The sequence below is a fragment of the Artibeus jamaicensis genome, unplaced genomic scaffold, assembly GCF_021234435.1.
Source record: "Artibeus jamaicensis isolate MK-2021 breed Jamaican fruit bat unplaced genomic scaffold, CSHL_Jam_final contig_426, whole genome shotgun sequence".
Classification (NCBI taxonomy): domain Eukaryota; kingdom Metazoa; phylum Chordata; class Mammalia; order Chiroptera; family Phyllostomidae; genus Artibeus; species Artibeus jamaicensis.
The window spans coordinates 3,590,717-3,609,087 of record NW_026521826.1 but is presented as its reverse complement, the minus strand read 5'-3'; the positions used below and the strand labels follow the sequence as shown (position 1 = coordinate 3,609,087).

The 18,371-nt window shown below is 40.0% G+C and overlaps 1 protein-coding gene across 1 annotated transcript in view; it reads right to left on the bottom strand.

The window, feature by feature from the left end:
* PROSER2 (proline and serine rich 2) overlaps positions 1-18,371 on the bottom strand; it is a 40,810-nt gene that overhangs the window by 20,175 nt on the left and 2,264 nt on the right. The window contains exon 2 of the mRNA XM_037155185.2: positions 2,619-2,838. Within this exon, the coding sequence (XP_037011080.2) occupies positions 2,619-2,756 (138 nt within the window). The 5' untranslated portion in view covers positions 2,757-2,838. The remainder of the gene's footprint in view (positions 1-2,618; positions 2,839-18,371) is intronic.

Genomic DNA, 18,371 nt, shown 5'->3' with positions numbered 1-18,371 from the left:
TGATCAACCAGAAGCTACAGGGCACTCAGAAAAGAGAAGCTGGTATTATAAGCACTGTTAGATGGCAGACATTTAATTGTTTATGTGTGTGTACACAAACACACACACTTCCCCTGAGAAAGGATTATTATGTTTCTCACCCTTTTTTTAAACTAATGAAGAAAAGAAATAACTAATGAAGATGGTAATTAAATAACTTTTCCCGGGTTACAAAGGGAGACAAATTTGAATCTGAATCCAATCATGTCTCTGATACCCTTGTCTAGCTGATTTTCAGGATAGTGATTAGTTAGTAAAGAAGAAAGCAACACAAGGCTTCCTTTCAAACAAGAGCTTTTTGTCTCTAAAGATGTATTCTTGGGTATGACATCTTGACAAAGAGTCAACATGATGCGTATTCTCCAAATTCACCAGATGACAGACTTTAAAGTCTCATTTACCTACACATGCAACCTAGGAAGAGTTGAATTCTATAAGGCAATATCCTGTAAGCTCCCTGAATTCATTTTCCAGACTTGCTTCTTCCAGGTAAAACATCTGGCAGGCACTCCAGCAGCTTCAATCCCTCTAAGACACCTCTTTCTACTTGTTGCTCAACTTTTCTGACAGTCAGTGTGACACTTGGCCCAGCTCACCCATTGGAAATGAGGGAAGTGGTCTCCCATCGGATGGGAGTGCTGATGGAAGGTGGCCTTCAGCTGTCAGTCTCTTTGGGGACTGCCTTGAGCTGAAAGAAACTGTCTTGTCAAGGTCATGCCTCCTTCCAAAGAGGTTCTACATCCAAAGGCTGATCACTGAGTGGGTACAAAGTCGCCATTTGACCCAACTGAGGACAACTGAGGGCCTATCCCAGCCCCAGAGCTCTCCAAGCAAGAGCTAAGGCCCTCATCAGGTCTATCTCACAGCTTGACTTCCCTCTCCACTGTCTGGCCTCCTTTCCTTCCAGACACTGATCCCAGAAACAGTCCTAACCTCCATCTTGGACTGTGCTGTGGGGAAGCCAATCTGCAGCAGCTGGTCCTGTCACAATGGATCACAGTCACCAGCATGCAGGCTCCACGACACCCAGGACAGTGCTTCCACACTTGAGCAGATGTATAAACCACACACACAAAAGACAGAGCAGGTCACCTAGAGCAGTCAGTGAATGCCACTCAGCAATGGGTGTGCTTGCAGAGAGCAATCAGGTTTTATCTGAGCATGTTTGGGAAAAGTGGGCATTAACTGGTTAATATGAAGGATAGACCCTGTAACACTAGAATGGAGACTGAAAGTAGCAATGTTCCTTCCCCAAGGCCAAGGCACTGGACATCTTGGGATCACATTCTCCCCCAAGAGAAAATGGACAGTATGTGTTATTTTGGTTCTCTATCAAAAGAGGGCAGGATACATAAAAATGAATGTGAAAGGCAAAAAAATAATTTGAGCACCCTGACTCCTGATGCACTCACTATACCCATTTCCTTAGACACCTCAGCCATCTGATGATCACTCAGATTCATTCCATGAGCACGAACACACACACACACACACACACACACACACACACACACACACACATGACAGCCTTTTAGACCACTGCCCAGAGCTGGGCACAGCAAGCTTAGACATGCCCTTCTATATCGGAGCACAAATGCCTCGCGACTGTGCTATAAAGAACACTCATGAACTACTGCAGTATTCATTTGTCTTTCCTACATGTTCTTTATATAGTTTTTAATTAAAAAATTAGTACCTAATTCTCCATTCTTAAGGATTTGTGGGTTCTCATATTTTCAGAGAGTAATTTGTAGTATATTTTTCTTTCAGTGAGTCAATCAAATACTATTTGTTACACACTTCCATGATGACTTAAAAAAAGAAAATATGCAAGTAGAAATCGATTAAATTCTATCTTGCTATTAACTGCCCTCTGTAGTGTACATATCTTTTTATTATATTCAGCATAATGTGGGTTAATTTTAGGGCTCAGAGTATCTGACAGAAAATGTTCCCACCAGGAGATGGAATTGAGATGGACAATAGACCCTTATTAGCAAAGCCCAAGGCTAATTCTCTCCTGTCCTGCCCTCTGTGAATATAAAGGTCTCCATCCTGAAAGATGAATACTGAGGGGTGGGGAGTGCTAAAAGGTCATCTCTTAACTTTAAAACTAACTCTTTTTATGAAAGTTCCCAAGCCTATTGATGATATGTAGGAGTCTGGATTCTGAGAGAAAGGGATACGAAAGCATTTATATTTGTAAAGGAGTGAAAAATCTGTTTTAAAGTGAACTTGTTTTTATCATGTGAGGAGCTTCTCTTCCTTCTGGTCTTTTGAACTGAAAGCATCTGGCCCTGCCTGCAGTCAGGCACCTCCCTGCGTCTCAGCTCTCAGCAGCCCTGTTATTGGCTGCAGTGAGATTCCCTTCACTGCTGTGGATCATGTTCTGTATTTGTGCAAATTTAAGATGATTAAAAATTTAGATGCCATTTCACAAAGTAAGTATTCCAAAAACATTAAGTTAGTTAACCCAGAAGAATTTGATAAGATCTTCCTTAAAGGGGAGGGAGCTGGGGCCAAGCCAGACAATAACAGCACATCAAAGCATCAAAGCACTAAAGGAAACCATCACTCACCAAAGTGAGACTTCTGGAGCGGGAACTGCTACTTCGACTCTCCAAACTGCCCCCTCTGCTCAGGTCACTGAGCCTGCAACTGGGTGACAAGTCAGAGTCCATCTCCGAAGAGTCTGATTTCTGGTGGTTTACAGGCATCCCCACAGAAACAGTGGCCAATGGCTGGATCACAGGAAGTGGAGAAGGCACCAGTGTTCCATTCTGAAGTCGTGGATTACATCTAGAGAAACCAAGCACAAGCAACGAGGGTTGGTGAGCCTGGAGAGTAAATGCCTTATCCTTTCAAATGAAAGGCTCAGTAAGAATTGTCCAGACTCACAACCTCAACCATTAAGACAAAGAGAATTAGGAGCCTCTAAGTCAACTTGTTTGGTGATGCCCACTTCCGTTTCTCCTTTATATAAAGTCTTCTCCACGATAAAGGTGTCGCAATCATTTTTAAGGAAAGACAGATGTACTAAAAATTACTTTGGCGCAGATGGTTTGATAGAATGATGTTCTGGCACTTTCCTTGGTGCTTAGGGCCTGTACTTTCATGCTCAGACTCGGGTTCTCCCTGTGTGGTTTATTAATTCTAGTTCTTTCTGTTAGACACCACAAAATTATGGCTTCTTTACCAGCTTCACGACAGTTCAGAGTTGAGGTGAGGTGACAAAAGCCCATAAATTACTAATGCAACTTTGGTTGACTTTACCAAGATTCTAAACTCTTTGGAGGCCATGATGCTATTGCAACTTCTACATCAAATTATTAAGGTCCCAGAAGTTAATATTATCAGGATGTTCATGTTTTTACTTTCAGGAACAAAGACTTTGAAACTGTCCCCAATAAGCCCCTCAATTTCATACAATTCTCTGACTCTTTTAGCAGGAGTTTAGTTCAGTTTCTGAACAACAGTTGAGTTCAACAAAATCTCCTAGAACACCAAGGAAGACCAACAGGGAACATGCCTCCTGTTGATTACAAGTGACCTGATATTATGGCAAGTGAAGCAATAGATGCTCACATCCTTCCTAAAATGAAATACTGCCAGTTTGCCTTATGAGCCTCTTTAATGATACTGAGGGGCTAAAATGACCATAGATACAATTTGGTGTGTGTGTGTATGCACTCAGATGTGTGTTAATTTTTAACAAAACATGACTATTTGTGGAGAAAGCATAATCAGTACTGAACACCTTTAGGAGGACCTTGTCATTTAAGACTACTGTGAAACCTTCTCAGAGAAATTCTGAAGATACTAGAACAGATTAAAAAAGAAACGATTCCATACCCCATTTCTCATCATTTTTCAGGTGTATCAGGACAAGTCACATGGCAGTTTAAGAGCAAGGCTAGGGAACAGAAGATTCTGAGTACATTCACTTTGTGTAAGTTGCTATTCCAAATGGTAAAAAAAGAAAAAAAACTTAAGGAAATGTTAAAAGTTTAAAATTTGTTTAATAATAAGAAAGTCTAAGCAATACACACTTGATATAAATCATCTACATAGTGAATAATATGCAACTCAGAAGTGAAGATATTCTTTGTGAAACTCTCCACAGTATTCAGTCTACTGAGTCAAATGCCTAGTATGAGTTTAGTGCAAACACCACATAGTGGGCATCTAAGTGTGCTGATGATAGTGGCCTGTGACAAAGCAAAGCAAAGGCAGATGTGGAAGTCACAGCTACATCCCTATGAGTAGCTGGGTTCAAGAAAGGTGAGACAGAAACTGCAGAGAGGGCGGTCGGGCAGTGTTTGTATTCTTTCTGGTCCGTAGATTCCCGCCCACTGACTCAGCTCCGATTCATTCCTGAACTAAGTAAAAGCACTGCTCCAAGGAAAGAAGGTGGTTGAGGAGCAGTGAAGTCTTTCCCCCACACAACAGTGACATAATGGACAGGAAGTGAATACCCATTCACCTACACAACGAAGGAACCCAGGGGAACTGCCTGAGGGTGGGAAAAGCCGTGGGTTTGACTACAGGTCTGCGCAGTCAGAGCCGTACTCCAAGGCCCTCACAGTATGGTCAGAGGGCAGTAATTTACCACACCGCTCAGGCGCACGCCATTTTCTTGTGTAAAAGCTATTCTGATACTGTAAAACTATTATCTTTAGACTTTTATAAATTATTCTTTTAAAAAGAATATGGGAAAGCTCCCCAGAACTCTACTGAAGGCAGAAGTTATAGGGAAAAAGTGAAAACCTTGGTTCAACACCCTTCACAGGCTCCAGGATGTCAGTCTTCTTTGATCCTGTAAACAATGGGAAACCCAAGTCCTACTTCCCAGGAACAAAAAATACGGAATCCCATGGGAGGTCCACTGTGGAGAGAGCCATGTTGTGAAGAGAGAGGGCCAGGAAGCAGCCTTCTCTGCTCTGCCCTGGAAAGGCAATGTGATGAGACAAAGAAGCAGGGGACAAAGAACACAGGGGCCTGACAACAGTGACCACAGCTGTGAGTCTCTGAAGGTCATCACCACCTTCAATACTAAGTCTCCTTGTCCAATCAAGGGATAACTTTTTGGGCCTGCAAATGGTACACATTATAAACAGTGAGACCAGGGTCAGACTAAGACGGCCCCATGGAAGGGGAAACTGACTTCTACCAGGAGAGCAGAACAAGCATCAAAAGGAAGTCATGACCAGCCTAACACAACAGGAGCAGAAATGTGAGCCACACATGTTTTTCTATTCATTTTCTTACACTTTCTGTGTTTATTTCTCATTAGTTACCAATAACATCTTTCTTTCATAAAGTCTAGTATCCACTGACCAAAGAGAACAAGGAGAAGATCACAAGAGTTCTACAGTCTCTCTAGACTGACATCTGCTGAGCATGGCTGGTCAGGAGGCAGCAGTTGTCCAACCTGAAGGTGCTCGGGGACTGGTGGGGCTGACAAGTGAACCCCCTGAAGTGAGTGCCTGGAGCCAAGAGAGGAAGAAGGTAGCTACACTTCTTCATCTTCCCCTGGATGTTCCAGAAAGACTTTGAATGGCCTGGATGGCACGTGTAAAGCCCTCTTTCCAACATCACCTCACTCCATTTAAGTTCCAAATAACCACAATCGGGTCTACATAGCAGCCCAAGTAACTAAATCTTTCCATTGGTCACCTGAAAATTCTGGTTTTGCCAAACCCCAAGGCTGAATTATGCTATGCTAGTCAAAAGCCTGTCCACAGGCAGGATGGCTTTCAGCTTCATCACACACAAAGGCATCTTTGACTCCTCCCTCTTCCTGTCACTCACAATCAGCTACCAAGGCCTGATGATTCTTCCAGTGCAATGTCAGTTGCGTCCACTTCTTTTCTAGTCCCACTCCTTCAGCACCATGTTACCACAGGCCTACATTACTGCAATAGCCACCTAGTTGTTCTAGCGTTTTCACTCCTCTCTGTATTTTTCCTTTATTCTTCTGCTGGGTTGATCCTGAAATACAACTTTGATGTCACCACTCTCCTAAAGGCAATCAACTTTAACCCACTCCCCCACAGGCTTCAGAATTTCATGCTATCAGTCAGTACTTGCTTCAATTTGAGCTCTAGCTTCCTTTCTAGACTCAGAATATTCTTTCAGTGGTGTTTTCCTGCTTCACTCAGAGTAGATTCCAGGTAAGTAATTCTGCCATATGGCACCAGCCCTAATGGAAGACAAAAGCATACACTGTACTTGATGGCATCATAGGGACTACAGGGCACAAAGGCATGCAGTATTGCCTGAGAGGGCCAGACACTGCACGGAAAGGTGACAACCAGGTTCAGCCCTAGAAATTTCTGAATTTCCTATTCTGTTCCACTGACCTTCCTATTCATTAGGACTCAAAAATACAAATCATAAGGTGAAAATTTCAATGAATCTACCTACATAAAAATTAAGAATACCATAGACAACATTAACAGAAAAGTGGCAGGCTGGTAGAAGACGTTTACTATGTCTAAGAAAAGGAATTGATAGCTAGAATATAAGAAAAACTCTTGAAAATCAACAAGAAAGGAAACTCATCAGAATAAAAAAAGAACAAGGACTATGATTAGACAGTTTACAACAGACGAGGCCCAAATGGTTAAAAAGTATATGAGAGATGTATAATCTTACCAGTAAACAAAAGAAATACAAGTTAAAACTAACATAAGACATTACTTGTATTGGCAAAGACATTACTGTATTGGAAAAATCAGACAATTAAAAAATAACAAACATTACCAAATACCAAATAACATATACCAGATGTGGGGAACTGGAACCTGCATGTGCTACTGTTGGCCGTGTTAAACGAACACAGCAATTCTGTAGAGTAATTTGGCAGTATTTACTAAGATGAGGTATGTCCTGTGAGCCCCAAATCCCACCGCTCAGTCTACTATAGAAATTTCTCTCGGGAAAGGAGGGAAACACATCTGAGGATGGCTATCATAGTGTGGCTTGCAGTTGAATAGTGCTGGCGGCAATCTTGGTTCATAACACACTATGAGCTCCAAGAAAAAGCGAAAACCTGGTAAATGCTTTTACTGTGGAATACCATGAATCAGCCAGGAGTAATCAAATTGACAACTGCATGCACAGACCTTAAAAGTGTACTGAATAAAAAGTTGTAATTGTGTTCTTAGCATAATTCTATTCATATAAATTTAACCCAGACACAACCCTCTAGTGTACATCCACATCCTGGAACACATGCCAATGGCAGGGGTGGGTAGGTGTGTGGGGGCACCACTCGACTGTCCTGTAGTATCGTCTGGTCTGTTATTCATGGGTGGCCACCTGCTTATCACACACCTGACTCCTACTGCTGGAAAAACAGAAAAGGAAGATTTGGGTTTGAAGAATTATGACTTGTCAGGTCATTGTATCACCTGGGAACCTTCGAAAGGCCCAGTATCTATAAGACAGATGAGTTCTGATTTAACAAGGGAAGAAGAGAATACAATCTAGAAACCTGGGGGCAGTTTCGGAGGGAAGTGCTGAAGATGGCATGGTTTTAACAGGAAGGAGAAAGAAACCCTGAAGATAAACTTTTCTTGAATCACAAGCGAGCTGAAAATTTACCAGGAAAAGGTTGAACTGATCCAATTCATGGAAGAATTTAAGATGGAACTATCAATATATTAAGTTCCCTCACATTCAACTATTAGGCTTGGTCCCTTCTAGGTAGGGGGAAGGGAATCATATCCTGAAATACTTAGATTCCCAACAGGCAGGCTAAACAAAATCACAGGGGTAATTATTGTCCATGCTAGCTCTGAACATGAATAGGAAACTTATCCATCTTAACCAAGTGATGTGAAACTAATTTTGCTTAGCATGTCTGTAGTACACTTTCAGAGAACTTCTCCTACTCATTGCCAAGGTAAACTCTTCACAAAGAGAAGATCCAGTTGGGGGCCCTAGGATTCTGACCCCCACGGTACAGGTTTACAGCCCCTCGTCCCGGTCTAGTCACCCACTGTCAATCACAGTGCCAAGGCACAGGCAGCAGAAGCACAGCTCAGCGGGGAAAGGGGTAGAAACAAGCTTCTTAAAATGATCCCCCCTCCCCTTTCCATGTCGGACTCCACACTAGGGCAGGTCAGTCCTCCACCAAAGCCCTACTCTCTGATCATCTCATTCTCTCCTACTTTCACTCACAGGAATTTTATGAAGATTTGTTCCCAAATCTAGAAAAACAATCTTAGGACAGAAATTATGTTTAAAGCTATACCATAAGAAATCCTAACATCATGATTTTAACAAACAAGCCATTATCAAAAGGTAGGTTTTTCTTGACCTTCAAGAACATTAAAGATGAAGGAGCTGTACAGTGGGAACAGTTTCTGAGTCATGAATGGGCTTTTTCATATGGTGAAGCAGTGGGTGAAAATAAAGAGGATGTACACACTCTTAGATGAAACAGTCAGTAAGCACAAAATAGTCCTTGTTGGCCTTAATGCTAGTAGCTCTTGACAACATCCGTTCATCTCCACATGCGCTGATGTGTGGGAGGCTCTTTGCTTTGATTTACTTGAACAAAGAAGATGGCAGTCCTACTTTTATAGTTTCTACCTGGTCCTGACTTCATTCCTGTAATGTGTTAATAAAAGGTAGTTATAATATAAAATGACATTAACTAGGTGATGAAGCTATGAATAATACCAACTCTTTTGTCTTGTTTCATTAACCCAATTCATAAGTTGAAAGGAAACTGAATACTGAAATTCTTTTTTATATTGTTCACCTTGGAGACTTTAACACCACTCTTAACTAAATTAATCATTTCATATCTCCCCTAAAAATAATTTCACTCTAGTTATCACAGCACATCTGGTCAATCTAACCACACTTCGGCTCTAGCTCCCATTCACACACAAAATAGTCTCCGTAGCCCCCCGCCCCTCAGCGTCCTGAAGATGCACACAGACCTGTGATCTGCTGACGGACCCAGCAGCACGGTAAAAGTAGTGGTGTGTCCTGTTGTTCACTTTCTTCCAAGTTTTCTACTCTCCAAAACATTGTTCAAAATAAAACAAATAGTACAACATTCACCCATGAATTGCAAGTAGTACTTAGACAATCCTGGGTTATTTTTGGTACCAGAGGCCTGTCAAAATTGGCCCTTTTCATTTTCCTAATCTATGCTGCCAAAGAACCTATCTGTAAGAACAGAGGGCTTTAAGTGTCTCTTCTTCGGAATCTGCCCTAACCTTATCTCTTCAACCTTATTTTCCAAAGGTTTTAAAGGTTTCTTTTCTTAAGGCTTCTCGATAATCCTTTATCAAGCCTGGTCCCTTAAATGCTCTGCTTAGTTGTGAGCCACTGTGTTGACTGCCTCCCCCTCAGTCTTTAAAGCCTGACTCAAACACTGCACTGGACCCTGCCAAGCCTTCCTTCACAGTCCTACTCATCACTGACCTCTCCCCCAGGCACCTTGCGTCCTTACTGTTTATATACCACCATCTGTTAACTACACAATGCCATTTTGCCACTCAGACACAATGGATCACATCAGGTTTCTTATGCATGTCATTCTTTTTTCTTCAATTAGAGTATAAGCTCCTTGTAGGCAAAGCGCTCGTGTGTGCACTTGCGCTCTCTCTCAGTGTAGCCACAGAATTTTGGAAAATATTTGTCACAAAATATAGACTTAATGTCCATTACTTAGAGACAAAACATATTTTAAAATTCTAAAAGCCACCTTATTTTTTTTCTGAAAAAAAAAAAGTGTTTCCTTTAGACCTTTGATCTAAAAGAAAAAAATAGACCTTTGATCTAAAAGAAAAGCTTAAACACTGAGGAGTGTCTCCCACATGCTCATATTGCGGTGGCCATCCTTTATGCCCTCTATTGTATATGAGACCAAACCCTTCAGATTTAGGAGAAATTACTCATTTAACCTATAGATTTCAATCAAGAACAAGTGGAGAGCATCAGGGGATAACTTTATTCACAGCCATAGACGAGACGCTTCTCTTAGCTTCACTAAAAATATATGAAAAAACTGGCACCAACAGATACACCAGACCCACTAAATCAGTAATGCTTCTCAATGTAATATCAGAATGAATGCATGTATGCCTACAGATGCAACCCATGACCAAAATTAACTTTAAAAACGGGTATCCAGCCCTGGCTGGTATAGCTCAGTGGATTGAGTGGCGGCCTGCAAACCAAAGGGTAGCTGGTTCAATCCCCAGTCAGGGCCCATGGCTGGGTTGTGGCCCAGGTCCCCTGTAGGGGGCACTCGAGAGGCAACCACACATTGATGTTTCTCCCTTCCTTCCTGCCTCTCTAAAAATAAATAAATAAATAAATAAATAATCTTTTTTAAAAATGTGTCTCCACACAAACAAGCTGAAATAAAATAAATATGTAGTAACTTTTCTTTAGTTTGCACTCTTTCTCAACATCAAGAAAACAATAACCTTGGAAAGCAAAGACTGCTTCCCAAAATATTCACTAGGTAAACAAGCAAACTAAGACTGTCACCCTGCACTGCAAATCCCAGAAAAACCTGCCCTGGCTTAAGGCCAGTTGGTACTGGGAGGGCTGGCAGTGCAGTTAGTTTTGCTCTGAAGTTTTCAAATTTGAGGTGCTCAGTGGTTTAGCATCTGTTTCATCGGATGCTGACTTTTCCGATAGTTATTTTTTTCTTTTTTTTCTGAAGTGTCTTCTGTAAGAGTTTAGGACCTTAAGCTCTAACAGGCACTCAAGGGTATTAAATACAATTAAACATTTTAAAGGCTAGTAATTTTACTTCTCCGGAGCAGTTACATGCTTTCATTTTAGGTCTTTTTTTTTTTTAAAGCTCTTTCAGAACAAGGTAGAAAAACAAGGTTAATTTCAGACTGTCTCAATTGTGAATAGTTTCACCTATTAATAGGAGGCAGTATTTTCCTTAGGGCCATAAGCCACATGAAAGTAATTGATTTGTCAACACTAAGAGACAAGGTCCAGGATAGAGGCCTTGCCTAGGTAGGCTGGTTCACAGGCCCTGAGGGAAGGAGTCTCCTACTACCTGTTTGCCATCTATCATTGAACAGAAGATGTGGAAATTAGATTTTCCTAAAGTAAAACTTTACCTGCAAACAACCCGGTTAGATTTCAGATTAGTTGACAGTAACAAAACATTATGACACAGGAGGGAGCAACCAAACACTGCCAAGGGGGAAAATCTACTTCTATTACAAAGATAGATCCTTCAAAGTTTTATTTTTAGCTGATTTTAAAAATTGATATTCTATATGCCAACTGCATTTCTGGATTCCTTAGCATTTAAAAAAAAGGAGAAAATCCCAGTTTCTCTTCTTTTTAAACAAGTTTATGTGCTTTCTCTTTATCTGTTCAGTAAATACGACAAGAGCATCCACTAAATGCTACTCTGGTGAGACAATGGGTAATATAGTTCTTACTTGGAAGTAATAACTACACCTTATTGTTTTATAATTTTTTTCCTGAGAAGGTCCAAATTCTTAGCTAAATTTTTCACTCATCTTCATAACAAAAACAAAGCTGACTCAGAGCAGGTTCATTTAGCACTGAAATTTATAGCCCTGGGTTAGACTAGAAGCAGACATCTGGCTGACATATCTTATCTCAAATTGAACAGATTTTAATCCAAGCCTGGGGAATTCACAGCTTACACAAAACCACTGCTCAAACTTGAACCCTATCTTCCAATAATTCTTGGTTAGCCCCGTCTGGGGAAAGGGAGTACATTTTAACCTGTGGGCGTGTATACAGATGCTCCCTTTTCCTCAGACTCTTCTTAGATACTCCCTGGAAACTTAGTAACAAATTGCTCAAATCACTCATTTAAATACAGGCTTTTGGGCACAAACTCATATCCCAGTTTTATTTTATTTTATTTAAAGATTTTATTTATTTATTTTCAGAGAATGGGAGGGAGAAGGAGAAGGAGCGGTGCATCAATGTGTGCTTGCCTCTCACGCAACCCTAACTGAGGCCCTGGCCTGTGGCAATCCAGGCATGTGTGCCCTGGCTGGGAATCAAACTGGCCACCTTTTGGTTTCCCAGGCCAGTGCTCATACCACTGAGCCACACTAGCCAGGGCTCATATCCTAGTTTTAATGGAGAAGAGGAGATAAAAGAGGTCTTTAGCACTTCTTCAAGAAATGGGAACAACCAAATGTTTGTTGAAAAGATTGGATGACTTTAACTAACACTTAAAATGACACTAATATCAGAAGTTCAAGGACTGTATAGTAACCTCTCTGGGAGAAAACAAAGCACGTAAATTTAAGTAACTCAACTGCAGTCTGATAATTGCTTAAGTGACAACAAAGGCCTCTTGGTAAACCTCACCACCGTGGAAAACCAAGACAAAACTAACATCCTGGTGAAGTGAGAATTCCCTAAGAAGTACTACATTTGAAAATGCTGAATTTTTATGTGAATTTTCAAGTTCACTGACTATTCTTTTAAAAATTATTTTAAAATTATAGTTGGCATACCATACTATATTAGTTTCGGATGTACAACACAGTGATTAAACATTTATGTGTCTTACAAAAGTGATCACCACAGTAAGTCCAGTACCCAGCTGACACCATACACAATTCCAACATTACTGACTACATCCCCTATGTCATTCTTTACACCCTCATGACTAACTTTGTAACTGACTTTTTACCCTCAATTCCCTTCACATTGTTTACCCATTCTACCCGCAACCCTAGACCAGATCCGGCAACCATAAATTTGTTCTCTGTATCTAGGAGTTTCTTCCTGTTTCATTTTGTTTGTTCATTTTGAGGGGTTCCACATAAAGATGAACTCATGGCATTTGTCTTTGTATGTCTGACCTTTTCCACCTTAGCATAATACCCTTTAGATTCATTCATGTTGTTCCAAATCACAAGATTTCATTCTATTTTATGGCTGAGTAATATTCTCTTGTACATAGGTGCCACATCTTCTTTATTCATTAATCTACAGATGAACAGTTAGGCTGCATCCACATCTTGGCAATTGTACACAATGCTGCAATGACTAGGGGTGCATATATCTTTTCAAATTGCTGTTTTGGAGTTCTTCAGATAAATACCCAGAAGTGGGATTGCTGGGTCATAAGGTAGTTCGATTTTTAATATTTTGAGGAACTCCCACTGTTTTCCACAATCACTGCACTAGTCTGCAATCCCACCAACAGTGCACGAGAGTTCCCTTTCCTCCTCATCCTCACCAACACTTGTTCTTTGTTGACTTTTTGACCACGGCCATCCTAACAGGTGTGAGGTGATACTTCATTGTGGTTTTATAATTTGCATTTCCCTGATGATTAGTGACACTTAGCATCTTAAGTGTCTATTTCATGCCCTCTGACCATTTTAATCAGATTTTTATTATGCTGAGTTGTATGAGTTCTTTATATATTTTGGATATTAACCTATTATCAGATATATCACTTGACAATATCTTCTCTCATTCAGTAAGTTATCTTTGCATTTTGCTGGTGGTTTCCTTCACAGTACAAAAGCCTAAGAGCCTGCACTTATTAGACTGAATCATATGAAGATGGCATTTATGAAGTTCAAAAATAACTGAATATCAGTAATTTTATATGGATAACCTAATGTTTTTGGAATTGAACTGATAATTAACATTGTAAAAAAGTGGAGTGTTTCTTGAAATAAAATTTTTAAGCCCTGGTTGGTGTGGCTTAGTGGATTGAGTACTGGCCTGTGAACCAAAGCGTCGCCAGTTTGATTCCCAGTCAGAGCACATGCCTGGATTACCAGCCAGGTCCCCAGTAGGGGGTATGTGAGAGGCAACCACACATTGATGTTTCTTTCCCTCTCTTTCTCCTTCCCTTCCCCTCTCTAAAAATAAATAAAATCTTAAAAAAATATTTTTGTTTGTTTAAGTCTGGTTTTATTACATGTAGATGCTAAAATGTTTTTCCTCTAAAATCACAACAGGGATCAACAGGAAAAAGTGTTGAATATACAACATATTTTCCTCACATACATTTCAAATATATGTGATCCATAAAGTGAAGCTGCCTGCATTAGTAGCAGCTCAATCAACACAGTCACTGATTATCTGTGGTGTGTGGAAGACAAGTTAGCATATGAGGCAACTGAGGTCCAAAGCCTGCAAGTTGATTTGGCAAGTCAGAAAGAATGGATTTATGTCTTTAGCTCGCCACTCTAGAATAATGCTTTTTAAAACTTTTTTGCACCAAAACTTCTGTTTGACATTTGACATTTTTTGGTGCCCTTTCCTTGTCTGTGCCATCTTTCCTCTGTTTGTCTTTCTATCCTCCCTTCCTCAACCCTGAATATCCCATCCAATGTCCAGTTATTCCTTCAGCAGACAAATGTTTACTGCACAGTAAGGCCAGAATACAGATCTGCTATCACAACCCTGCTCACCCCCCTTCAGGGGTTAACACCCCAAGGTCAAGGCTAAATTCTTCATTATGATAATCAAAGCCACAATTTCACCATTCTAATTTTCCAGTGTACTCCCTTTGTGGCCCAGCTCCAGTGATACATTCTCCAACAGATTGTGTGACAACCACGAAAAAAAGGATCCCTGTCCTTTGCTCCCAAAAGACTTGTGGGCCTCTGCTATGGACTCACACTTGACATTTAGTTTCTCTGCTCTAATGAATCATAATTTCTCAAGTGCAGGGAACACACCTTATTCATTTCTATACTCCCTGTTGTGCCATGCATAGTAGGAACCTAAATGTTCACAAAAGCTCTTCAAACCCTCTGAATCTTTACAGAAAATACGATATGCACCATTAAAATTTTTTTATTCATTTATTTTTTTATAGAGTTAGAGGAAGGGATAGAGAGAGAACATTGAGTAGTTGTTCCACCTATTTATGCATTTGTTGGTTGAGTCTTTCATGTGCCTGGACCAGGAATCAAATCCGCAACCTTGGCATGTGGGGACAACACTGTAACCAACTGAGCTACCTGGCCAGGGCTCCCATATGCACCAGCAGAAATCAACCAAACTTACCAGCTTGGTCTAGTACAATATAAAAGAATATCAGCATTTTTTTCACACAAGAAAATTCCTTTAAGTAGGTTGAACAAAATAAATAATTTTAAATACACTCACAAAATTACAGATTTGTAAAGGAAAGCTGTGGTGATCATGAACTCATAATCTCTAGTTTCAGAGTCTGGGAGGGGCTGAGATATCACTTAGTCTTGCCCCAAATTTTACCAAACAGGGAACCACGTTCCAGAAAGTTCCTAGGATCACACAGCTATTTGGGGATGACACCTGAGGGGGATCCCCTCACGTCCAGTTTACTACTGCTCCTTTTCCCTTTGCTAGGCTCTTATTGACCTGTTAATTGGAAAAGTGTAAGCTGCAAACAGCGGAAACAGAAGCATAGGAGCACTGATTCTGTCTGCATACCCAATGACTAGCTCAGTGCTCAGCACACTGTAGGTGCCCTGACGGTCTACAGATATCACTGGATGAATAGATGAACACCTCAGGCCTCTGGATCAATGACTAAAATATGCAGAATATTAAATATTTCAAAGCACCAGTCAGACAACTAGTCTCCCAGAAGGAGCGACAGAAACCTGAAAGAGAAAACAGAAAAAAACAAAACCCCAAAATAAGAGAGTGAAGATTTGACAAGGCGAACAATATACAAACTGAGCCCTATAAAAATAACTAAAGCTTAATATAAAATACAATCAAGTTGCTGAACAGATATTTCTCCAAAGAAGATCTGTAAGTGGCCAACAAGCACATGAAAAGATGCTCAATGTTATTAGCCATTAGGGAAATATGCAAATCAAAACTGCAATGAGATACTATTGGGTTGGCCAAAAAGCCTGTTTAGTTTTTCCCATAAAATTAAAAATACATTTTTCACTTTCATCAATAACTTTATTGATTGGGATATTCTGAGTATGTCAGTTCTCTCCCTCGTGGTTTAGTGTTGACTGTTCTCAATTAATGTCTTAATTTGATTGCTGTCAATTTCAACTGTTCTACCCGACCATGGAGCATCGTCCAATGAGAAATCTCCAGCACAAAACTTCACAAACCACTTCTGACATGTTTGATCATCAGTCACAACACCTTCTCCATACACAGCACAAATCTTTTTGTGTGTGTTTCAGTTGGGTGTTTACCTTTCTTGAAATAATAAATAATAATATGCCAAGAATGTTGCTCATTTTTTCCATCTTCAGTATTAAAATGGCTACATAAAAATGTACCAATTTTGGTAAGTTTTTTTAATGCACACTAATATGACAGCTGTCACAATACAATAAAAATTGTTTCACATAAATTTAAAAGCAACTAAGCCATTTATGGAAAAAAACAAATGAACTTTTTGTCCAGCCCAATACTTAATGCCCACTAGGGTGGCAATTAAGTTAAAACATGGAAAATCACAAGTGTTGGTGAGGCTGTGGAGAAGCTGAACCCCTCCTACATTGCTGGTGGGAATGTAAAGGGTGCAGCCACCATGGAAAACAGTTGATTCATTAATAGGTTATATACTGAATTACTATATTATTCAGGAATTCTACTCCTAGGTAAGGACCCAAAAGAACTGGAAACAACTGTTTAAACAAATGGTCATAGCAGAATTATTCACAATAGCTGAAAGGGGAAACAATCCAAATGTCCATGAACTGATGAGTGAGAAACAAATTGTGGTATATCCATATAATAGAATATTATTCAGTCATAAAAATGAATGAGGTACTGATACATGCTACACAGTATCTTGCAATATTGTTAGTGCAACAAATCACACACAAAAGGCGACATACTGTATGATTCCATTCATATGAAATATCCAGAACAGACAAATCCATAGGGACAGAAAACAGATTAGTGGTTGCCAGGGGCTGGAGTAGTGTGGAAATGAGGGAGTGACTGCTTAATGAGTATGGGTTTTCCTTCTGGGGTGACAAAAAAGTTCTGGAACTAGATAGCGGTGATGGTTGCACAACACTGTGAATATATATATTTTTTACACTTTAAATATGTGCAGTTTACTGAATTTCAGTTATACCTCAGTAAAGATATATAATTTTTAAAAGATTTTATTTATTTATTATTAGAGAGAGGGGAGAGAGGAAGAAAGAGAGGGAGAGAAACATCAATGCAAGAGAGAAATACCGACCAGTTGACATGAGAGAGAAACACCTATGGTTGGTTGCCTTTCATAGGCACCCTGACTGGGGACCAAACCTGCAACCAAGGCATGTGCCCTGACCCAGAATCGAACCAGTAACCTTTAGCTTTAGGGGACTATGCCCAACCAACTGAACCACATCAGTCAGAGCCTTGGTGAAGATATTTAAAAGAAAATATAAAGGATGGGAAAAGATACATCAAGCAAATATTAACAACAGCAACAATGAAAATATCACTCTTGGCTATATTACGTGCAGCAAAATAGACTTTAAGGCAAAAAAACTCAGTTGTCATAAAAGTAACTGTAATTATAAAAGTTTAATTCCTTTTAGACTTTGCATATCTAACAATATAAACTTACATAAGCATATTGTTAGATATTAAAATATTAAGTTGTATGCACATGTGACTTTAGAGTATCAGGAGATGTCAAATCCCTCTTTATAGTGGGATCCTTCAATATATCTCAGTTATTGATATGTTAAGACACAAAGTTAGTGAAAATAATGCAATTAATAAAGTTCTTTTAATGAATATCTGTAGACCTCTATAGAAAAAATAAGCACATATGATGTGAGTATACCTAATGCTACTGATTTATGTACTTTAAAATGATAACTTTAATATTTTATGATGAGAGAGAAAGAGTATGAACATGAATGACTTCTTCACGGTGCTTAGGGTCTTTGGAAATATCCGGTCTGAAGATATGCATTCATAAGAAGTTATCACATCCTGCTCCAATAAGGCTAGGTGGAATGTTCTGCCCTACACGTTCCTTTACCTGACTTCATGGATTATAAACCCAGTACCCACTTTACTAAAATTGGTTTCAAGATTAATACTGTGAGTTCCAAAGAAGGACATGAGCATTACTGACAGGTGCAGCTTCACGGTAGTTCTCTAGAGACTGTTGCCAATGACTCCACTGTATTGACCCCACTGTGTCAACGTGAACAGAGGCTTCTGTACAAGGGCCCCTGGACTCCCTCAAAGATCTCAGAGGGGAATGCTATAAGAGAGCAGAGGGAGAGTTGCCCGGCCCATGCTCCTTAGAGCACAGCTAGGAAGCCACCACCACTGTAACCAGAAAAAGCATGGAAACTGAAACAAAATGCTGCCCTTCAGCAGCCAAGGGA